This window comes from Prosopis cineraria, unplaced genomic scaffold (assembly GCF_029017545.1).
Source record: "Prosopis cineraria cultivar Desert tree isolate PC_DT_omini unplaced genomic scaffold, ASM2901754v1 PC8, whole genome shotgun sequence".
NCBI classification, from domain to species: Eukaryota; Viridiplantae; Streptophyta; class Magnoliopsida; order Fabales; family Fabaceae; genus Prosopis; species Prosopis cineraria.
The window spans coordinates 34,801,239-34,826,334 of NW_026555339.1; the positions used below are offsets into that span (position 1 = coordinate 34,801,239).

At 34.5% G+C, this 25,096-nt stretch overlaps 1 protein-coding gene across 2 annotated transcripts; it reads left to right on the forward strand.

Moving 5' to 3' along the window:
* The first annotated feature begins 207 nt into the window (after positions 1–207).
* Positions 208–10,706, forward strand: LOC129317975 (nuclear pore complex protein NUP133). 2 transcript variants are annotated; one of them, XR_008595127.1, is made up of 9 exons: positions 208–942; positions 1,869–1,993; positions 2,130–3,959; positions 4,793–5,511; positions 5,589–5,741; positions 6,200–6,533; positions 6,699–6,815; positions 8,430–8,500; positions 9,366–9,419. XR_008595127.1 is itself a non-coding variant. In XM_054962435.1 (9 exons), exons 1-8 carry the CDS (start codon positions 752–754, stop codon positions 9,912–9,914), a joined length of 3,972 nt encoding a protein of 1,323 aa, XP_054818410.1. In that variant the 5' UTR covers positions 228–751; the 3' UTR covers positions 9,915–9,934; positions 10,155–10,706. The 2 variants fall into 2 exon arrangements, 1 of the variants encoding a protein (XP_054818410.1); XM_054962435.1 differs by lacking the exon at positions 6,699–6,815 and adding an exon at positions 10,155–10,706 and having other exon boundaries at positions 228–942; positions 9,366–9,934.
* The last annotated feature ends 14,390 nt before the right edge of the window (positions 10,707–25,096 follow it).

Here is a 25,096-nt window from a genome sequence, read left to right on the forward strand (position 1 = left end):
TAATATTTTCAAAGACTTTGATATTTGTTGGCAAAAATGTTTTAAATCTGTAGAGGTATTTTGTGATTGTACAAATGCTATTACGAACAATTACAAGAGACAACAATAGATATCGTCCTATTAATAATATCATTGATTCGATGAGATTTCTCCTCTATCGGCAATGGGATGTTCATTTCAACGTGGCGTACAGGGAAAACAATATAACTGCGGACTCTCAAGCCAAGCTGGCTTATAACCTTCCTAATGACCTGACCCTTTTTGACTCGCCATATTGTGTTTAGTTCGGTGGTGTGCTAGTTGTTTCTTAGTTTTGTGTTTCTTTAGGTGCACCCCCGGGCGACTTGCTTGTAGTGCTCCCTGTCTCTGATGAACATGGTTTCCTTCTTTACTCAAAAAAGAAAAAAAATTTGGGGCTAACTTTATTTTACTGTACTTGTCTATTTTCTTTATTTAAAAGTTGTTTTATTGGCCCTAAAAAAAATATTTAAAAGTTGTTTTATTAAATAAAATAAAATAAATGGCTTCTTCTTCTTCTTCCTCTGTTTTTCCGCCTTCTAGTGCACAGAATCTCGTCCGCCGGCCTCAATTGCATTCCCTCTTCCGATTTCCAAGTTACTGAAGAATTGGAGGACAGCCATCCCATTAGTCGACTCTTGCTTCTGGTAACATCCTTCTTTCCATCTAAATGCTATAAAAACCCTAAACCCTTGAAGCATCACACTTCTTAGAATCCTCCAAGTGAAAACAAATGTTTTCTTCTGGACCGAAGAAGGCCAATGTGAGCTCTCGGAGACATCAACCTCCTGGTGCCACGGTGCTTGATTCTCCGATCACTCCTCTTGGTGAGAGACGAAGTTTATTCCATGACCACACTGTCCCAAATCGTCCAAGCACTGGCACTCCCGCTCCTTGGGCTCCTCGCTTGTCAGTTCTTGCCAGGTAACTCAATCCTTAATGGTTTGCAACTTCGAAATTCACAGTGCGGGTATCGTGCTTTGCAACTTAAGCAAATGCTTTTTTATAAAACATATTTTTAGTTATGAAAATTGGTGTTTAACAGTATTTTGTGTTTGGAATATTTGGTAGATAGTGGTGAAAGTGGAATTTATATGCCTTTGTGACTGACGCGAATTCATGTAGTAGTTAGCTTGTGAATGCTTATTAGTTGGTTTTAATTTGTAACATAATTGCTTTGTTGTAGCTTGAAAGGTGGAATAAGACGATAAATGTTGCCAATGGTGGATGTAAATAAAACTAGTCGATGTACTTGACGTTAGTACATCGAATTTATAGAACTAATGGAAATAATGGGTCTCAATCTATCTATTGCATTGTCATATCAATTGTCCCAGTTGAAAGGGACTCGTTTTCATCTAAATCCTACACAAATTTTGAACTTAGGCAATTGTAATTAGCCACCATGAACCTTCAAAGTGGAATTTAAATGGATTACTCATAGTTCTTCAGGGCAAGTATATAAAACTGTTAACTCATATGTGCTTTTGAAACTTCTTGTTTCCTATCTACCATTATTAGTAATGTAACTCTAATGGTTTTCAAAGTCAGGTACATACATGTTTTGTTTCAACAAAGTGAATAACTAAACATTTTTTATTATTATTTTTATAAATTTGGGCTCTGAGCGGAAGGATGAAGGAAACAGAGAAAGCAGCATTCTGAGCTATTTTGCGTTTAATAATGGCTTGCTTATTCTTGGCTCCTAGAATTGGTCTTATATCTATATGTTTAATGAATTGGTGGCTGTTAGTCTTTGATATTGGTAGACATTGTTCTCTAATACTCTCTAGTTTATACAAACTTACTATTGCTGCTAACTTCAATGTTTTCCTGTTGTATTTACATAGAATTCCTCAAGTTAATAGAAGTGGAAAAGGGGATGAATTAGATTCGATTAAACCTGTATATGTTGGAGAGTTTCCTCAAGTAGTCCGTGATCAACAGGCCAGCTTGCTTCAGAAACGAGTTGCTGGTGAGTTTGTTTGGTTTTATTGTTTCAACAGCACGAGTGAGATATAGTGGAGCTGTTAGATAGCACGTGTTACTTGTTCTTACAATTGAGCACTTCTTGATATCAAGCGTTTAATGTTGACTGTATTGTCATGCAGTTGAAAATTGCTCATGTGGTGGCATTGAAAAGCAGACATCCCTTGCTTGGATTATTTGTGGAAACAGACTCTTTATTTGGAGCTACTTGTCATCTGCATCTTCGACGAAGTGTGTTGTTCTTGAAATTCCTCCTAATATATCAGACAATGGAGATGGTGGCAAAAATGATGCGAGTTTTTGGTTTCTTTCTGTTGTTCATTGGGCTAACACATGCTTGAGAACAAATAAAATTGGAAAACATTGCAACTCTGCTGGTGTTGTTTTGTGTAATCGAAATACCCGTGCTGTTATATACTGGCCTGACATCTATTCACAATCAGACAGTGCTTCAGTCACTAGTCTTGCATCTTCTAATGAGCTGGAGGTTACTTTCATTTCTGATGGGAAAGGAACCTCAAGTAGGCAATGGAGACTAAGCAAGGTGGCGAATAGTTTAAATGGATCACACATGTTTAACTCTTTGGTTGCTTCTGCAGTTCCTGGTCATAAGCTTACTTGTGTTGCCCTTGCATGTAGCTCAAATGGTGAACTCTGGGAGTTTTTGTGCACTCCTTATGGTATTCAGCGAAGAAAAGTATATGAAAATATTTTGCAGTTTCCTGTTCAGGGGGGTGATTCTGGTCAAATAATCAGCAACAGGGGATATCCAAGGTCATTGACATGGTGTTTTCCTCATCACTCAACAGATGAACCAAACCGGCAATTTTTGGTATTGACTGATCATGAGATACAGTGTTTTAGGGTAGAACTTAGTTCTAATATACATGTCTCAAAGCTTTGGTCTCAAAAAATTGTTGGGACAGATGCTGATGTGGGCATTAAGAAGGATCTGGCTGGCCAAAAGGGAATATGGCCCCTTGATATGCAGGTAGATGATCATGGTAAAGTGATTACCATTCTTGTTGCAACCTTTTGTAAGGATCGAGTAATCAGTTCAAGCTATGTTCAATATTCTCTTCTAACTATGCAATATAAATCAGACTTGGGTGTAGAGATTGTTAATGACAAGATTTTGGAAAAGAAAGCCCCTATAGAGGTGATAATTCCAAAAGCTAGAGTTGAAGATGATGCTTTCTTGTTTTCCATGAGGCTTCGGGTAGGAGGTAGGCCCTCAGGGTCAGCCGTCATAATATCTGGGGATGGAACAGCAACAGTTTCACATAACCATAGAAACTCTACTCGACTCTATCAATTTGATCTTCCCTACGATGCTGGAAAAGTGCTAGATGCTTCAATTCTTCCTTGTGCAGATGATTATGAAGAAGGAGCCTGGGTTGTGTTAACAGAAAAAGCTGGAATATGGGCAATACCTGAGAAAGCTGTTATAATTGGTGGAGTTGAACCACCTGAACGGAGTTTATCACGCAAAGGAAGCTCAAACAAAAGATCTGCGCAAGAAGAGATTAGAAATCTAACATTTGCAGGTAATGTTGCCCCCAGAAGGGCTAGTTCTGAAGCATGGGATAATGGAGACAGGCAAAGATCAGGTTTGAGTGGGATCACTCGTCGGACTGTGCAAGATGAAGAATCAGAAGCTCTTCTGAATCAACTTTTCAATGAATTTGTATCATCAGGGGAAGTGGACAGATCACTTGAAAAGCTAGAAAGTTCAGGTTCATTTCAAAGGGATGGGGAAACAAATGTTTTTGTGAGGATGAGCAAGTCAATAATTGACACCTTAGCTAAACACTGGACAACAACAAGAGGTGCAGAGATTTTGGCCATGACTGTTGTTTCCACCCAACTTTTAGAAAAGCAGCAGAAACATCAAAAGTTTCTCCAATTTCTTGCCTTATCCAAATGCCACGAGGAGCTGTGTTCTAAACAAAGTATGAAATTAGTAGTTAGCTGCCAAAAGATTTATTCATTCATTTTGACCTGTTAATCGTTAATTCCATTTGCTATCATATATAATTAACACTTCAGCAATTACATTAATGTGCAAGCAAGATGTGAGAAATATATTTAAAATTAATCCATCATGATGATTTTATAAATGAGAAGACATCTAGTAATATTTTTTTCTGGCTGATTACTACATGACAATGTTGTGATAATTAATTTATTATAGAATTTGGAGATGGTAAAGCACCAGTCTTGGACTTCTTAGGCTGCTTTTCCACGAAAATGTACAATGAACTATGAAACAATACGTTATTCACTAACTGTATTTTGGGGTTTATAAATTGGAATATGTTCTTTCTAATCATTTGTCTCTCAGCTTTTGCTTGTGTTTGTGTTGAGGAGAGGGAGATCTATAGTCTGATTTTTTTTTTTGACCGGATATAGTCTGATTAAAACATGGGCACAAGTTTCTTCCTTCTGTGCCTTTGCCTTTCAGCTTGTGAGACTTGCAATGTGACTGAAGAAATAGATGCTTAATTATTGCAGGAGGGTTAGAAGTAATTGAAAGAAAGTGAATAATGTTGATTGCTTAGTTTTGTCATCTAGATTTTATATGTAAATATGGATTTCTTTTTTGGTAAATTGTTCTTATGATTTTTTAATTCTAAGTGATATCAATAGAATTGCTCAGATTGAATGCAAGGGTTGTGGCCAGTTTATGACTGAAAAGAATGTATAGATTATTCATTAGAGAACATGGAGGTGACAGTAGGTGCAATCATCATCATCATCATCATCATCTTCTTCTTCTTGGCAGGACAAGCCCTGCAAACTGTCTTGGAACATGGTGAAAAATTAGCTGCAATGATTCAGCTGAGGGAATTGCAAAATCTGATTAACCAGAATCGTTCAACTAGTGTTGGCTCCTCAAATTCTAGTTTGGAAATTCAGATGTCAGGTGCCCTTTGGGATGTGATTCAAATAGTTGGTGAGAGAGCCCGCAGGAATACAGTACTTTTGATGGATAGAGATAATGCTGAAGTGTTCTACAGCAAGGTTTCTGACCTGGAAGATTTCTTTTACTGCTTAGATGGAGAGTTAGAATATGTAATAATCCCTGAACAGCCTTCTGGGATTCAGATCCAGAGGGTATGTGAACTCTCAAATGCATGTGTCACTATAATTAAGACATGCTTTAACTATAAGAATGAGAATTGCTTATGGTATCCACCTCCTGAGGGCTTAGCACCTTGGTATTGTCAACCTGTGGTACGCAAAGGGGTGTGGAGCGTTGCTTCTGTTCTGCTTCGGTTGTTAAATGAAATATCTGGACTTGATATGTATGCAAAATTAGATTTGTATAATCATCTTCAAGCACTAGCTGAAGTGCTGCTTGAGGCATATGCTGGTGCTGTCACAGCTAAAATTGAGCGTGGTGAAGAACACAAAAGTCTGCTCAATGAGTACTGGGAGAGGCGTGACACACTTCTTGATTCTCTTTATCAACAAGTCAAAGAATTTGAAGCTGGCCATAAGGTTATTATTATATTTTTTATAGCGCGTCCTTTCAAGTCTGATTATGGATAGTATTGTTCACTTGGTTACTTGTACAGGATTCAGTGGGAGGAAATGAAAATCAGAGTGAAGAAGCTGTTTTGAAGATTACTTCACATTTGCTATCAATTGCTAAACGGCATGGATGCTACAAAATTATGTGGCAAATATGCTGTGACATCAATAATTCAGAATTACTGAGAAATATTATGGTATGATTGTTTTTGCCTCCGTTCTTGTGCTAATTTTGTTCTCCAGTCATGTTATTTACTTTTTCTTGATGTCTGCAACTTGCAATGAAGGTTTTCTTAGCAGTGCCAAAAAAAAAAAAAACTTTTACAGATAGGGATGGGATTGTAGATATTTTAATTCTGGCAGCCTTGTGAGTTGAGATGACTGATTAATTGATCTCTGAACTCTGAAAGTGTACAATGTATCAGGAGATAGTGCCTTATTAGGCTCTAGTTAGTACCTGCAATGAATCACTGGTGAAATTTTTTGGACAACAATTATTAACAGTGCTCTTTAATCTTACTGGTCATAAGTGAACTATATTTTGCGTGCTTTTATATGCTCATCATTTTTTATAGCTTTTGCATAATTTGCATTCATGTGCTTGAACTTTTTAAATGTGTATTTCCCTTGATAATGTTCAGTGGTTTGTCTGCAGCAAGAAAGCTTAGGACCTAACGGAGGATTTAGTTACTATGTCTTTAAACAACTTCACGAAAGCAGACAATTTTGTGAGCTTTTAAGACTAGGGAAAGAGTTTCCAGATGAGCTGTCTATTTTCCTGAAGGAACATCCTGATCTTCTTTGGCTTCATGAGTTGTTCCTTCATCAATTTTCCTTGGCATCAAAAACTCTACATGAATTAGCTCTAACTCAAGGCAAAACGTCTACCTCAGCTGCTGAAGAGAAAGAGCTGGAATTTGTTAATTTGAAACTAAAATTAGCTGAGAGAAAGCATCTTTTATATCTTTCCAAGATAGCTGCCGTTGCAGGTATTTATCCTGTAGATTTTCAAGCCCTATGCAGATGCTTCTTTCCCCCATCGCTATTTGTATTGGTTTTCATTTCGTGCAAATTGAAGTTGATCTTCCTTTTGCTTTCAAATAGGTATTCAGTTATCACTTATCAGATACCATGAAAATTATTTGGTCCTGTAGGAACTGTCAAGCGTTGGAAATGAGGAAAATGGGGAGAACATTTCTGAAAAGAGGGACGCACAAACCACGCTACTGTTATATCATAATGGGAAAACATGATCTCTATAATTTTATCGGGTTTTGTTTTTAGTCCCTGTAATTTATTTTCAGTCCTTATAGTTGCTAAAAACACTGGAAAAACTACAAAGACTAAAAGCAAAACTTGATAAAACTATATGGACCAATTATTGTGTTTTCCCTATTATAATCTATTTACAAACACTTTCTTTCACCATAAGCAGCAACAATCAACCTATTTATACAAAACATCACTCTTTAAACTCTATCATATTAAATATCATATTTGTGATTCACAAATTCCTAGATATTTCTCATAATTCTAAATACATGAATTGCACACATATTTATGTCACATCACTCTAAAAGATACACTTAATTCTATCAGACTTAGATTCATGAACTTCACCTAGAAACTTAAAAGACATAATATTTAAGTTTATCGTGAACATCCCTCCTTAAAGGCTTAAACTCAACAATTTTTCCTACAAAGAATGACGTTGACTTGGACCACATTCCTGAGGAAAATCACAAAGAGCAGATGCTACTCTCCCAGTACTTTGCATTGCAAGTGCTCCTTCATTGCTCTCTGATGCTTCAGCTTCTCTTTCTTCTACCTTAGCCTTTAGAGCTATGAGTTCATCCTTGACTTTTTGATAATCTTCTCTTTATGAGCTTCTTTCAAATCTTTCTACTCATTTGATATCATGCAAATCTCGCATTCCATCTTCAACCACAATTTGATACAATCAACCATACACAACAACGCTCAATCCTTTTTTAATACGAGCTTCCCTATCACACTGAGTGTTGCTTCATTCTCCACTTCTTTCTGTGTAAACACCTTGTATTTAGATATCTCTTGCCAGCCAAACTTCTCCGTAAACATAACCTTGGCTAGAAACAGATGTTCATGGTCTAGACCTTGTTTTGCACATAAATAAGTTGATGGAGGCAAATTCAGTTTTGGCAATATTTATTTTAGTGGCACCTTAAATCGAATAGTCACAACAATCTGTTCATTCTCTATGACAAATTGTACTTCATTTTCCTTGACAACTACTAGCTATGATGCAAACCTTAGAAGGTTTTATATTCACAACCTCTCAACTTCCTAGGAATTCTCATATTCGGAGATATCATTGCAATAGCCTTTATCTTCCTGTATCTTTAATCAGGTTCACTCAACCTTGTCTTTGATACCAATATGTTGAAAATGATGAAAACGTGGAGAATGCTACTGAAAAGTTGTATGCACAAACTGCACTATCACTCTATTCAAAACTTCATGACTCTTTAAACATATTAAATATTGCATTTGAGATTCACTGACTCTTAGATATTTCTCGTAATTCTAAATACTTTAACCATGCTCATATCCATGCCGTATCATGCTAAGTGATACACTTGATAGTGAGAGACTCATATTATACTTAGTGATACGCTTAATACAAAAATAAGATAGGCTCTTGACATCTTTTTGCATTTGCGTAAGTGTAATTTTGTCCAAGGTTTCTTTTAAATTGTTATTCACAGTACATTCTTTGTTATGTGTTTTAATTCTCTACTATGTTAGTCCAACCATTTGCTCATTCCTGATATTTTTGTTTAGCAAGTATGAATTCCAATAGTTTACTTTCGCATTTGTAATATCCTCCCTTTCTTTTTCAACAGCTGGTAAGGATGCTGATTCTCAAGTGAAGGTGGACCGTATAGTGGCTGATTTGAAGATTCTTAATTTACAGGTAGTTTTGTAGTTTCTGATCAGTTCTCAACTAGATTATGAACATTTTAATTTCTTAACTCGATTGAGTATATTATTCACAAGGATTATTATGTAGTGCTGAGGCTAATTTTGTAGCCCATAAAGCCATTGTTTATGATTTATTTTTAGGTTCTGATTGTTGTCTGCCGTACATTCTGTGGACATGAGAAGGCTAGATTTGATTATGACTTTGATATGTTCTTTTCAAAACTTGCGGTTTAAATTTTAATGTTGCCCTACGTGGCTACATGTTTATTTGGTGTCAGTTTTGTCTAACATGCTGGTGAAAATTCTTGTTGTCTTGCTAATTGCTAATTAGCTGACTCTATTGCATGCATATCTGGACTGCAAGCTATCATTAGAGGAGGCAGGCAGAGATTCTGTTGGTGACATAGTTATAACACAATCACCCATACTCTTAGATGTTGACATTTAGTTTTTTTCCCCCCTAAACTAATTTAGTCATGATTTACTTCGTGGTTGTGGATTTTCTTTTTCTTAGCATTCCTTACTGGATTAGTCGTGTGGGTGCATCTGCAGGCCATATGTACGATAAAATTTATGCAGTGGACATATGAGACAAATTTGAATTTGACCTTAAACTTTGGGTTGAAAAAGGATACATGTGTCTATAATTTATAGAACAGAGGAATGGTTTGCTTGTGATGTCTTTCGTAGCATACAGAATTTACGAATCTTCAAGGACTTCATCTCACGACTATAAAATCTTATTTGATGTGTTCCTTAAAGTTTAACATTTATTTTTGTCCCTGATAACTTGTAGAACGATGTATTGATAGAAAAAGAGCCTCGCCATGTCCTTAATAATGAAACTTGACCTGCAGGAGGAAATAATGAAACTTGTTACTTCCATAGAAGATAAGCAACTTCTCGAGCAACAGCTGCTTCATCCAGAAGACTTGATTAAACTGTGCCTGGAAAGTGAAGGGCAAGAAGTCTCACTGTGGGCATTCGATGTGTTGGCATGGACCAGTTCCTCCTTTCGTCAGACCCATAGAAAACTGTTGGAGGAGTGCTGGAAAAAAGCTGCAATTGAGGATGATTGGAGCAAGTTTTTTGAGTCATATACGGCTGAAGGATGGAGTGATGAGGAAACGGTGCAGAATTTGAGCAACACGGTACTTTTCCAGGCTTCAAGACGGTATTATGGACCCCAAGCAGAAACGTTCGAAGAAGGCTTTGACAAAGTATTACCATTGAGAGAAGAGAACTTGGAGAACTTGGTTTTAGGCGAAATGACTACTTCTGTGGAATCAATATTGATGCAGCACAAGGATTTTCCAGTTGCAGGAAAGCTTATGTTAATGGCAATCATGTTGGGTAGTGAACAGGAAAATACTAGACTTGAAGAGGGTCCTTCCCCGATGGAATAGCATCGCAAATGTCAAACGAGGTTTGTGTTTCTCTTATAATCACATTTATACCAACTTGGGAGGTGCTGCTACGGGTAATGTTGTAGGGTGTAGAGTGTGGTTGGTATCAATATACTGAATATTTTCGTAATTGAAATGAAATATGTTGGCCAAGAAACGGAATCGTATCCTTTTTTCTTCCCCACTTGCAAATGAAGTCGTATCCTGGAAGTTTATATTTATTTTTTTTTTTCGCTTCAGGAATTTAAATGAGTTCTAGGTAGGAGATATAATGACAGATATAGGCTTTCAACTGAGCAGCATCTACATGATATACGAACTGTGTTTGTATATGTATCTTGTCGTAGTGGGGGAAGATGAGTAGCATCGGTGGGAGGGAGGAACTGTTTGCGCATGCGCATCTCAATGCTGAGCGGGTTTGTGGTTTTAATGCAAATATAGGAAATTACCCTCCTCCTATTTGTGAAGTAATCGGTATCACATTTGGCCTCCATTAATTCTGGGAGAGGCACTTTTGTAATGTCCAAATCTTTATGGATTGCGCTGAAGTAATCAACTTGATCACTAGAAGTGTTATTCATTTATCCTTTCAGAGAAATTATCAACGAGTTCAAATCTGTTTTCTATGGGGATTGGAATATTTGTTTAAAGTTCATGTTTAGGGAGATTAACATCTCTGCCTGCTTGTTGGCAACTCGGGCTTTTGATGATTTTGTTTGTTATACTACTTTTAATTTACTCTCACCTTATTGTGTTGAGGTAGTGAATAATAAAAGGATGTTACCTGATCAACTTGGCTAGCTTGTAATCATTTTGATATTGAATCAGTTTTCATTTAAATCAATGAACCTCAGAGTTGTTCCTTTTTTTTTTTCCCCGTTATTTTGTCAAGCCTGTCTCCATTGATCCGCCTTGGGGTTAGGTCTACAAGTGTATATACTTTTTTAAATTTAATATTAATTTTTTTTGTCTATTTTAGTTGAGCATCTTTTTTCATTTGTTGAAATAAAATAGTTATTTATTCTTAATCTTTATATACTATAGTTATTCAACTCTAGAGATCCAGAAACTTGTAGTGTGATAAAAATAAATTTGGAGAAATTAGTTGTTACTGGTTAAGTATTTTTTTTCCTTTCAAAGAAATAAAGTAATCATTGCTTTGACTATTATAAATTATAATAATTTAGCTTCATAGATTAATTTTTCGTTGGTCGAAGTTTGGTAGTGATAGGAATTTTTTTTTAAAGGATAAAAAGGTTAAAATATGCAAAAAGTTATTAATTAAAAGCATCTAGTAATATAAAATAAAGAAAAGTGTACGGGTGTTTATATTTTTTTTTTTTTTTGTGCATCTGTGACTCAAATTGTTAAACTCCATTACCAATACATAACAGTTAACATCTTTGACTTTTAGGTGCTTATGTATTTTTTCTCACTTTACACTGTTAGATTGCTCCTAGTCAATGATTTTTTAAGTATTTTTGGCTTGTTATCCTGTTTTAATATATATGGGAAATATGATAATTTGCCAAAAATATAATTACTCCAATTCACCGCTGCCTTTCTGTCTTTCCCTTTCCCAATTTACCACAATGCAATTTTTGGTTATTTCAAAAGCATGATAGAAATGTAGTACGAGTTGGGCAGCGAAGAGTGGCATGGTAATTGGCTAACTGGCATGAATATGATGGAAGAGTTTTTATAAGGATTAAATTAATAGGGAAGCTTTCAGTCCAAAAAATAATAATAATAGGGAAGTTATATGAGTGAGGTTTGAAAATGAAATGGAAGTGTACTTCAAAAATACTTTTGGCATGTAAAAAAAAAAAAAGGAGGTGATCTTCGCATAACTTCTGTTTGATGCTTATTGATGATATCAAATCACTGAAATATCAAATGATATCATTTAAAAGTAAATATCATTTAAAAATAAAAGAAAAAAGCAATGTCTGTTAAATTTGTTGATGGGGAAGACGGATAGGGATTACGGATAATAAATATAAGGGAAAGAATGATCAAACAAGGTATAGGTGAAACAAAATTCTGATTTTGCTGAAAATCCATGATTCCATAATTAAACCTATCGTATATTAGTCTTTTATGATCTTGTATGGAGTATGATAGATGGAGCACATAAGTAAACTCATTTAGGTGGAGCCCTAAAATCCTTTAGCCTTAGTTATTCTCTCCATCTTTCAGTTGACTAGGTTAAAAAGATTTGAAAGAGTTAAAATTAATTAATTAATTAATCAATCATATATTTATAAGTGTAAATAACCTTAATGTCACAAATTTATATCTTATTGTCTTCTGCTTTACCTCATATTTCTCTATCCTAAGGAGGTCTAGTAAAAAATCTGTTCAATCTTGAGGTAATTTCCTTGTATTTATATTTTTATCTGTAGCAATGGAATCTATAAATGTGTTAATTAAACTCAATATTTATTATTTTATTTAATCATTGAGATACTTTCAACGCACCTTTGAGGCACATGGCCCGGAAAAAAATGAATCAACGAAGGGTAAAAATCGCTTCAGCAATTTTGCTGGAATAATGACTTCTAGAGAAACTAGCTCTTAAACCCCGCGCGATGCACGGAAAATTTAATTATTAATTTAAAGGGAATGAAAAAGAAGAAAAATAAGGGAAGATTTTCATAAGTTTAATTTTTAAAAAATAAATAATTAGGGTTATAAAATTTTAATAGAGAGAAAATAATAAGAACAATTAATAAAAAAATTTTTAACCAATTTCACTACTTTTGTAATAAATCAAACTTATTAAAATCCTTTGCGCCTCCTTCATTTCCCTTCAACCAAATAGTCCATCAAAATAAATCTAACCATTTTTTTAATGTTTAAACAGAAGTTATTTCAATTTTTTTATCATTTAAATTAATTTCATTTCAATCCTTTAGACTAATATGAAATTTCAAATTTTAATGATCCTTACTTATTATTATATTACATCTTTGATCCTCTGCTGAAGAGTTGTTGTTAAACGTTGAGTTGTGTATTTTATTAAGTATAGCCTAGTGATAAATTGAAATCATATGACTTTCAGGTGAGAATATATGAACCTTGTGTTGCGCATAGTAAATATTATATTGTCCATTATTTGCCTAAATTGAGTATTTTGTTAAGTCTAGCCTATTAATAAAATAGAATCATATGGATTTTCAGTTGAGAATATATAAACCTTGTGCTGTGCTTAGGGGATATTGTTATACATTATTTGCCTATTTGTGCATTTTGTTAAGTCTAACATACTGATATAAGCTAAAGGTTGCTAAACCATTAAGTTGGCTGTAAAAATTTTAGAGTGGATTAATTATTGTACAATAGTAATGGTTAACTTGTTCATATTGGACTTTGATATGTGAATTGAATAAAATATGACTCCCAATGTTAAGAAAATCTACTGTCAAAGATGTTAGAATATCTACTATACAAAAATAAACTTTGAGTTGTTTATGTTTAACTTTAAATTGTGTAAAATAAAATTGGGCTTCTATATGTGGATATTTATCTAGATTAATTTGTTCATTGCATATTAAAATGAAAGAAGATTTATCATTGTTCAAGATGTGGGGAGGCTGGACATAATGGCAAGACATGCAAGAATTCTAATCCAGCATGAGAAATAGTTACATTGTTTCTTTTTGATGTACATAGGGAATTATAATTATGTATATGAAAGCATTGCCAAGTGTTTGTGGTTGAATAATAAATAACAGGTGTGCTAGAGACGTTGAGTCTTAAAAAATAACAAAAAGGCTCTCGAGTTCCCTTATCACAGTTCGCTCGGATGTAAAAAGATAGAAGGCTTTAGTAGAAATAGTGTGTAATTTGATTGAAGTGTAAAACTTACAGACTAAAACTAAAAACTGAAAAAAGGGTTAATGAATGTAAAATATGCGAGTCTTGATCGAGTGTTGACTGAATTTCTCTGTTTTTCTTCTTTCTATTTATAGTGTCTGATAGCAGAAGCCTTTCCTTTAAGACTTAGCACGTTCTACCGAAGAATAGGAATCCTGCGAAACTTACGGCATGGTCTCTCTATTTTGATAAACAGCCTGCTTTACCAAACTACTTGGGCGTAGATTTCGACAATACTTAGGATCGTGTTTTCGTGCCAATGGTTTGATATTCGAAACTGACGAGATTTCGGCATGTTTATTTGTTGTGGACTTTATTGAGCTTAGGGGCCGACCTCTTTTGTTTATATTGGGCTTGACGTTTTGATTAGTCAGCCCAACTTAACTTCATGACTTATTTGAGCGACGCTTCATATTTAGCCCAAACAATGCCTCTCGTGTGCCAATGGCTAGTAACATAAGCCACGTGGCACGTTTGAAAAAATTAAAACGTCGCTCCATTTTTGAGCGCCCTCTGCCAATATAAACTTGTTTCTAGATTCTGTTTACTCCTCTCGCTTTCTTTGCCATTTCTTGAACTTCAAGTCTTCAATCTGCTAAAATTTCTCCTACCCTAATTCTCAAATGGCTTCATTTGCTTCTTCTACCGTCGTACCTTCTTCTACTTTCACTGGTAGTTTGTCGGATTCTCTGGCGACTATCCAGAACCTAGTAAACAGGCTCATAACGGTATGTATTTTGTGATATGAAAAACCCCTTTTTTCCTTTAGACTGGTTTCCTATTTTAATAATCGTTCATCTCTTTTCAAGAGGGTTTGTCATTCCATGAATCAATGGCTTTTTGGTAAGTTTCTCGCTTCTCATGTTTAGCCCTTCTATTTTATTGAAAAGTACTCTAACTGTGCTTCCTTTTTGTCTAGCACTTTGCCTTAGAGTTTCTAAATCTCCAACAAAAGTGATGTCGAGTATCTGACAATTTCTTCCGACCTGTTTGATGTCAACGCTCCCACACAACCAAATCTATGGCCACTGACCTCTCTTCGCAACCTGGTCTTGGCTCAGATGACCTCGAGCTTCCCTGAGTCGTCCTGCAGAAAGCTCAGAAACTGGCCCTACTCCCCTTGTGCTTGGGTCAACTAGGTGAGGCATTTGAAGTCAAATCATGAGCCTCAGTGGAAGGAGATGGGTCTATATGACTTGATTCAGCTATCTCTGGCCGATATTAACATCCCCATGGACCTTCTCACAGCCCTCCTCAGCTTTTAGGCTCCAGGCTGCATTGCCTTTATCTTCGAGCTCAGCTTGATGTCCCTCATGCTATGGGACGTCTTCATGTTCCTAGGGCTGCCCATCATCGGGGAAGAGAACTTCTATGCAATCCCCGAGAAGCATGACTCCTACACCACCCTTTCTGCCGACTTGGAGAGCAGGATCAGGGCCACGAGCTCCTATACAAAGATTATGTAGTTGTTCTTCAAGAAGCCAACCTCTGAGTCCGATACTGCCACGGAGCACTTGGTCTTCATCTGGATCCTACTAAGCTAATGGATCCTGGCCCTGGGGGAAGGAAAGCCCGTGCAGCTGCATCTAAGGATCGCCCAATCCCTGCTTTATGGCAATCAAATAGCCCTGGGGACTATGTTTATATATTGTCTTTATGACGGCATGAGGGAGTCACTAATCAAGAAGTCCTTCAACAATTTCAGTAGGCCTGTCTGGATTTTAAAGTTGTGGACGACGACTTACTTCCCCAACTTTCAGCGGGAGCCCTTCCTGGATGATTCCCGCGCTAACCACCCCTTCACTTATCTCTTGGGTGGTCATCTGCTGGTGGAGTTAAAGAACTTCTTCACTTTGTTTTTAGGGCCCTTAATGCCAGTCCCCCATAATTTAATGCAATTAAACATAATAGGTTGTTATTCTTTCAAACTCTTTTACCAATAGAGCTGAGAGTAATTAATTCTGTTAAGTAAGACTTTAAAGTAACTTTTTTTTCTTTTTTACAAGTGTTAATTTGTATTGATAATTTTTTATTACACTAAATATTTTATTTAATTATTAAGATACTTTCAACAAGAGCCAAAGCAATGAGGGGGTAAAAATCGTTTCAGCTATTTTGCTGGGATAATGATTTCTAAAAAAATGATTGTTGCAGTTGCATATACCTCATTTTTTTTCTTTTGATTAATTTAAAAATAACATCACAGCAACCTTATTTATTGGGAGAATGACATTAAAGGATCTTTTTGTTGGATAAAGAGGCACGGCGAAAGATTAAAATTTTAAAGTTCCTATCTTGATATAGATCGTACGTACTCGTTTAAGTCAAGGTGAATAGAAAAGTTACCTTTTAATTCTTTGAAGTTGGTGCACGTTTGGATCTTAGGAGCTGACAACATAGATCTGCCTCTACCGATATCCACACGAGCAGCTCTCTAACTCGAACAGCGTGCCAACACTCTCAGCGTCTAAACGTTAATTTTTCTTTCTATAGGGTGTTTCGTGGCTCTCAGAGTGTTTTTATTGTTAGAACTTTTCTAGCTCTCTCTACCTTCATAAAGACGTCCCAATCTATATATAATATATAGATAAGAGTTTTCGTCTTCCACTTAAAAGCTCATGAAAATTTAATTAAATTTATTTCATAAATTTAATTCATAGTATCATATCTAATTCAAATTTGTCTTACAAATTTAAATTATAAAACAAACATGATATTCTCTCTTATCATATTAGTTATTAAATTTAAAACTAACATAAGATAACATAATCTAATATAATATATATCACATATACATATTATGTGTGTGTGTGTGTGTGTGAATATATATATATATATATATATTATATTATCTATATTGAATTTTATATATCATATATCATATGATATATATATATATATATATATATATTTCGAATACACACACACACACACATATATAATTATATTTTATATTTTATATTTTATATTTTATATAAATATATATATATATATATATATATGTTTATCAAATAAATATTCAAATATATATATATATAATTCATTCACCCTATATTACATTCATTGAATCTAGATATATTTCAGATTCAACGAACTTAGATATTATAGCTCGAGTTGGGCCATTCTTGTATGCGGTCCTATAAGCCCATATAAAATTGACAGTAGGCTAATTATGCTATTAGCTTATAAGTCACAAGTGGCCTTGTTCGCCGTTAAGCATTACCGCAAGCGTACGGGTCATCACAAGTATAGAATATTCTAGAGTTATCGTTCCCACGAGGATTTTAGGCAAATGAGGGTTGAAATTCACTATCGAGCTTTGAGATAGGTTGAGAAAAATTAAAAGTATTTCTTTTTGTGTGAAAATAATAAAAATCTGATTAAAATAATTTAAAAGCAATTGAAACATTGACTTTTGGAGATGAGGAACTAGGATTATCCCTCCCCTTTGTATTTCATAAAACTCAAATTAATTCCTCTCTAATATATTTTTAATAAAAATAAGTGTTAGTCTAAAATTCTAATTCATTTGAAAAAGCTTTCTCAAGTCAAAATCAAGTATGTTTGAAAATACTAAAATTTCACAATTTCTTGAAAATAATTAGTGAGAACAAATTTTAAGCACCAATCTTAATGTGACTATAAAGAGTTAATAAAATATCTCTATTTTACCAACAAAATCATCCATTTATCTTTGTAAAATTTCAAGTCCAATACTATTTTATCCAAGTTCTACACCTAAATTAGCTCTCTCAAGCACAACTCAAGTGAACAAAGCAATATAAATGGTGATCAAGCACTTAAAAGCATTAAGCATAGGATAAAATAAACACATAAATATTATTAACTATCAAAAGAGAGGAATATTCAAATATTAATCCATACATAGGTTTGAAATAATCCTAGAACAAGGGAACTAGCTACTCATGTTCAGAAAAGAGCCATAAATGTTACAATATATAGCATCTATATCGGAAACAAAGAGAGAAAAGGGAAGAGAAGAAGAAAAACCAAAGGAAATCAAATTGAATCTCTTCAAATCTTCAATCCTTGGCCAATCTCCTTCAAAAACCCCAAATCCTGGTAGAGAAAACTTTAAAGAATCTGTCCAAGTCGTGGTCTCCCGTCTGGAGGTGCGTTTATAGTTTTTCTACCCTAATTTTTTCGTTCTGAAGCTCAAAACGCGTAGCAGAATTAAGGCTATGCACCACGGCGTATTGTTAGTGTGCCACGGTGCACATGTATCTTCAGGACTCCGGTCTCTATGCCATATGCCATGGCGCACTGTGCATGCGCCGCGACATATGACACATAGTCTCTAATCTTTTATTTTGACTCCCATTTTTCTGCTATTATGCTTCCATATGCATATTTAATCATTGTTTGGCTCTATATCTTTAAAAATATCTAATAAAAATCACCTGAAATAATAAATAAATTTATAAGATCTCTTAAAGTTTAAAATCAAAGTCAACATCTTTGCAAAATTCTCAATAAACTCTATTTTCTATGTCAATTTGAAATGACGCTCATTTTCCTCTATTTAACCCAAAATATTCATAATTGATCTAATTTAGCATATAAAGTGTAGGGAAATGTACTGAATTGGCATTAATTTTAATAGGTTATCAGGCTTCTAGCAAGACATTACAATTACCAAATTCATATAGGGATTGATGATCTAATGTAACCTATCATGCAACCATATCACATCCCTTTTGTCACATGATATTTCAGTCAAGTGTGAGACATGGAATTGTCATTCTCCTTTACCTGACCGTTACTTTCTTGATCTCTAAATAGACTGATAGTAGCAATGAAAAAATCTTTTCTATTGTAGTATGACCATACATTTTCTCAGTCTTACTCATTGAAGGGCCCAATAATATCTCTCACTTAATGTGAGGGGAAAATTCTATTTTGACCACTCATATTCCTCTGCATAAATATCACTAAATTCAATCATAGCTTTTATGATCACCCAGTCAAAGGTAACTTTTGACTAGGTCAAAGTTCAGTGGTCATCATGTAGGAATCCATGGTGATCTCAAGCCAAAGGGCTTAGTGATATAGTTATATATGAGATAAACTTATGACTTGTACCATATAGCTTTCTCATAGTAGGTCGTCCAGTACCTCATACTCTTTCAAGTGCTTATGACTTTAATTTGTATTTATATAATTAATCAAAGTCATACTAGCCTTATTTCATCTATAATCCCTCAAAGATGACTAACCAAGGATATTTAGGACAATCACTATAGTTTGTCTAGAGATACAGTTATTATATTGAACATGTAATTGTTATGATAACAAAAGAGAAATTCATTAAATAACAATATGCATAGTATAATGATGGGCCCCATGGCATAATTTCCAATATCCTCTTATTTATACTAGGTACAATTATTAATTTGTCTAATTCTCATTATCCTGACATGACACTCATGCTTCACCTATGCAAGAGGCTTTGTAAGAGAATTAGCAACATTATCTTCTCCTACTACTTTACATTTTTTTATATCACCTCTATCATTGATCTCTCTAATAAGATGGAAATGCCTGAGTATATGCTTGGTCTTTTGGTGTGATCTTGGCTCCTTGCTCTGTACAATTGCACCACTATTATCACAGAACAAGTTTATTAGATCTGAGATGCTAGGCACCACTCCTAGTTCAGTAATAAACTTCCTGATCTAAATGGCTTCCTTAGCTGCATCTGATGCTGCTATATACTCAGCTTCTATTGCAGAATCAGCTGTTGTGCTCTGCTTTAAGCTCTTCCAGCTCACTTGCCCACTATTTAAGGTGAACACATATCTTAATTGGGATTTAAGGTCATCTTGGTCAGTTTGGAAGCTTGTATCTGTGTAACCTGTTACAACTGGCTTGTCATCCAATCTGCCATATACCAAGAATAAATCCTTAATCCTTCTTAAGTACTTTAGGATATTCTTGACAGCAGTCTAATGATCCTCTTTTGGAATCTGCTTGGTATTTTCTAGTCATACTTAAGGCAAATAAAACATCTGGTCGAGTACACAGCATGGCATACATGATAGATCCAATTGTCAAGGCATATGGAACCTTACTCATGCGATCTCACTGATTTTGTGTACTAAGACACTGGCCTTTACTGAGATGAATGCCATGAGACGTGAGGATGAAACCCTTTTTTGAACCCTTTATACTGAACCTATGTAGTATCTTGTATATGTATGTGCTCTGACTTAAGTCTATCAGCTTTTTGGATCTATCTCTATAGATCTTAATCCCAAGGATATAAGTGGCTTCACCTAAGTCCTTCATAGAGAAAGATTTTTCTAACCAAGACTTGACATTCTGTAAGGTAGGAATGTCATTCCCAATGAGTAGGATATCATCTACATAAAACACTAGAAATATAACTGTGCTGCTATTAACTCTTTTATAAACACAAGGTTTGCCAATATTTTGAATGAATCCAAACTCTTTGATTACTTTATCAAAACATTAATTTTAACTTTGAGATGCTTGCTTCAATTTATAAATGGATCTTTGAAACTTGCACACCTTTCCAGAGTCCTTTGGACGCACAAAACCTTCAAGTTGTGTCATGTACACTTCCTCATGTAGACGTCCATTAAGGAATGTTGTTTGAACATTCATCTGCCATATTTCATAGTCATAATATGCTGCAATGACAAGGAGGATTCTGATTGATATAGCTAGTACGACCGGTGAAAAGGTCTCATCATAGTCTACACCATGAGTTTGGGTGAATCCTTTTGCAACCAATCGTACCTTGAAGACATTTACTTTGCCATCCATGTTAGTTTTCTCCTTAAAAACCCACTTGTACTTGATGGTTTTTATTCTTTCAGGTAGATTGCTTAAGGTCCTACCTTATTATCGTACATGGATTGCATTTCAGACTTTATGGCATTTAGCCATTTCTCAAAATTTGGTCCCACTATAGCTTCTTGGTAGGTGTTTGGTTCATTATGTTCAATGAGCAACACATCACAGCATTCATTAATCAGAAATCCATATCTCTAAGAATGATGCCGTGTCCTATCAGACCTTCGTAGGTCTTGTGTTATTTGAGTAGGCTAATTTACTTTTTGTGAGTCTTCTCAGTTTTCCATCTGTAACTTTGTGCTATTTTATGGTTCTTGAATTTCTTCAAGATGTATCTTGCTCCCATTAATTCTTTTAGAGATAAATTCTCTTTTTAGAAAGATACCATTTTAAATTATAAGCACTTTGTTATCGGTAGGATTGTAGACATAATATCTCTTTGTTTCTTTAGGATACCCCACAAAAAGCACTTTGTGGATTTAGGTGCTAACTTGTCTGAGGCTTGTTTCTTAACATAAATCTCACTTCCCCAAATCTTGAGAAAAGATAAAATAGGTTTCCTCCCAGTCCATATCGGATATGGTGTTTTCTCAATTACCTTAAATGGAATATGGTTTGGTGTGAACACAACTGTTTTTAGTGCATGGCCCTAAAAGGATTGTGGAAGATCTACTTGACTCATAATGGATCAAATCATATCTAATAGTGTTCGATTTCTCTGCTTAGAAACACCATTCTATTATGGTGTTGCTGGAGGTGTTAATTGTGAGACTATCCCACAACTCCTGAGATGATCAATGAATTCTTTGCTCAAATATTCACCTCCTTGATCAAATTAAAGAGTTTTAATAGTCTTGTCAAGTTGATTTTGTACTTCATTTTAGAATACTTTGAACATTTCAAAAGATTCAAATTTGTGTTTCATTAGGTAGATATATCCATATCTACTATAGTTATCAATAAACGCAATGAAGTACATATAACCCCCTCTGGAAGTTGTACTCTTTAGTCCACATACATCTGTATGTATGAGTCCTAGTAAGCCATTATCCCTCTCACTATGCCCAATAAAAAGTGCATTTATCATCTTTCCTAATAAACAAGATTCGCAAGAAGATGCAAAATCAAACAACCTGAGAAGTTTATCTTGATAGAGCTTAGAAATGTATTTCTCATTTATATGGCCAAGACGACAATGCCATAGGTAGGTTGGATTCAAATCATTTGATTTGATCCTTTTGGTAGTTACGTTATAGATGTCTTCATTACTAGGATCTTCCAGATTTAAAAGATAATGACCAAAATGCAAATCACCATTAGCATAAAAAATGTCATTTCAATAAATAGAACATTTTTCATTCCCAATAATGGAAGTAAAACCATCCTTATCCAAATAAGAAAGAGAAAAAATGTTGCTATTTAAAGCAGGAACATAATAGCAATTGTTTAAAACTAACAAAAGCCCACTGGGCAAAAGTAATTCATAAGTGCCTATAGCTAAAGCAGCAACTCTTGCTCTGTTTCTAACTCATAAGTCCACTTCGTCCTTCATCAACTTTACTGTTTCTGAGACCTTGCACATTTGTACAAATGTGAGAACCACAAGTAGTATCTAATACCCATATAGAAGAAGTAAAAAGGTAAATGTCTATAACATAAACACCTAAAGGAGTAGCCCTGCTATCCTTCTTCTTTTTCAGATCTTCCAGGTAGAGCTTGCAGTTCCTCTTCTAATGACTCAGTTTATTGCAAAAGAAGCAAACTCCTTCCTTTGGAGGCTTTGCCTTCTTGGCTGAAGGCTTAGTTTCGGGCTTGTTTGACTCTTTAGTTTTACCATCTGAGTCTTTACCCTTTTTCTTGCCCTTGCCTTTGCCTTTCTTTTTCATACCCTTTCCTTTCTGAACCATCAAAACAGTGCTAGGCTTTTTTCTTAATGTTTTGCTTAACAGTTTTAAGCATCCTATGCAGTTCAGAAATGAATTTCTCCATGTCATTCATGTTATAGTTCATAATAAAATAGTCATAACTTTTCAAGAGGGAGTTCAAGATCAAATCTATAGCCAACTCTTGGCTTAAAGAAATACAAGCCTCTTAAGGTGATCAATATAGCTCTTCATCTTTAAAATATGAGTGCTAACTGATGCATCTTCAGCTATCTTGCAAGAATACAGGGCCTTTGTGGTTTCATACCTTTCTTGCCTTGCTTGTTGCTAGAATATTTCCTTGAGATGTACAATCATCTCTTGAGCCTCCATGTGTTCCAAATCTCTTTGAAGTTCTGGAACCATGATAGCTAGCATTAGGAATCCTATATCCATCGAGTCATTAGTGTGTTTTGTGTAAGCATCCCTTTGAGCTCTTGGAGCATTGGCCGCGGGCTCCTCAGGAATAGGTTCATCCAGGACATAAGCCTTTCTTTCCTACTTGAGAACAATTCTTAAGTTGTTGAACCAGTCAAGAAAGTTCATCCCATTGAGTTTGTCCTTCTCAAGGACTGATCGTAATGATAATGTAGCAATATTATTAGTTGACATGATTCTACAATAACATACACAAAGTTAATTTTATGTCTCCCACTAAAACTAACAACCCACTAATATGATTAGTGGGCTAAGACCCATATTTCACTTAAATTTAAGATCACTTTGGCAGGACGTTTAAAATTAAGTTATTTAGGTAGGTAACTCGTTTACCAATTATATCAAATGTATCTCTTAGATCTTTATGGGATTCAATCATTATATAATCCTAATGTTTAATCCCATCTAATGCCTTGAGATCCAAAACTATTTTGATAATCTCAATTAAGTCAGACAATAATGAATCTTTATAAGGAGCACCATTACTCACACTTGTCTCACCAAGACAACCCAAATGTGTCCACTTTAGTGGATCTTACATTTGAGTAATCTAGGTTTTGACAAGTATTCATTAATTGACTGTATTATGACTTAAGATTTTGATTAGAGGGCTTGATTTATAATTTAATAATCATGTAAAGTGAAAGCAATTGTATCTCATACAAAATCGTACATATTATAATCTAATCAAAAGCATAATTAAACATGACACAATATGGCTCACCTAACTTATATCCATTCCAAGCCAATGAGAGGACCTCTCTAAGAAGAAAAATTACATCAAGAAACCTCATTTATTCATATGAGGAGATTGAGATGAGAAGAGAATGTACATTCAGAATTTATAGAGAGAGGCATGACACGTAAGCCGTATTTAAAATTTACAACCCTTGTAAAACTAAAGCCATATGCGTCATCATACCCAAACAACTTCAAGGCAAAAAAAAAAACACAACAAATAAACAATTCATGTATAATAAAATGCTATAAATTGTGAATTAGGTTGCACTACGCAGAGTTAGCCATGGCATTTCCACTATTTGAATGAGTTGCTACCTTAGACCCTTTGGATTCATCAATCATATTGACAGCCCAGCCTAAACCATATGAGAACGTGAACGAACAATAATGACATTGAGAACGCATATCATATGGACGAACATTAGTCATATTGAGAACACACATCATATAGCTAAATATTAATTTATTTAAATTCATATAAATTTCAATATATATAAAACGAGTTTATAGATATATATATTTTGAAAACATCACATGAAAAACATATATATAGATTTCGAAAATATCACATATAAATTTCAAAAATCTTAAAGCAATGTTCATCCAAAGAAGTTCATCACGTGAAGATTTAAGAACATAATCAACCAAAACTCAACTTAAATGAAAATTTGACCTGGCTCTGGTACCACTATTGGATAGGGAAGTAAGGGAAAGATTAAAATTTTAAAGTCCTTATTCTGATATGGACAGACCCAACAAACTTGTTTAAGTTAAGGTGGATAAAAAAGTCACCTTTTAATTTTTTGAAGTTGGCGCACGTTTGTATCTCAGAAGCGGACAACATAGATCTGCTCCCTCTATCAGTATCCACACGAACAGCTCTCTAACTCGAATAGCATGCTAGCATTCTCAGCATCTGTTTTTCTTTGAATGTTAATTTTCTTTTCTATAGAGTGTTTCGTGGCTTTTAGAATGTTTTTGCCGTTAGAACTTTTCTAACTCTCTCTACCTTCATAAGGACATCCCTATCTATATATAGTAGATAAATAAGGATTTTCATCTTTCACTTAAAAGCTCACGAAAATTTAATTAAATTTATCTCATAAATTTAATCCATAATATCATATCTAATTTAAATTTATTTTATAAATTTAAATTATAAAACTGACATAATATTCTCTCTTATCATATTAATTATTAAATTTAATATGTCATTTAAAATTAAATTTAAAACTAACATAAGACTTCTAACAAAATTATTTACAAACAAAAATTAATAACTAATTACCTTGTAAGAAAAAAATAAGTTACTATTACCATTTTAATAATAAATAATTTTATATTTGCTCTTGTTTATGAACA

Bases quoted from the DNA above. Each gene is read 5' to 3' on its own strand.
- LOC129317975 (XM_054962435.1), top strand. From the start codon at position 752: ATGTTTTCTTCTGGACCGAAGAAGGCCAATGTGAGCTCTCGGAGACAT. The intron at 943-1,868 runs GTAACTCAATCC...GTATTTACATAG, and splicing joins CGCTTGTCAGTTCTTGCCAG to AATTCCTCAAGTTAATAGAA. The intron at 8,501-9,365 runs GTAGTTTTGTAG...CTTGACCTGCAG, and splicing joins TGAAGATTCTTAATTTACAG to GAGGAAATAATGAAACTTGT.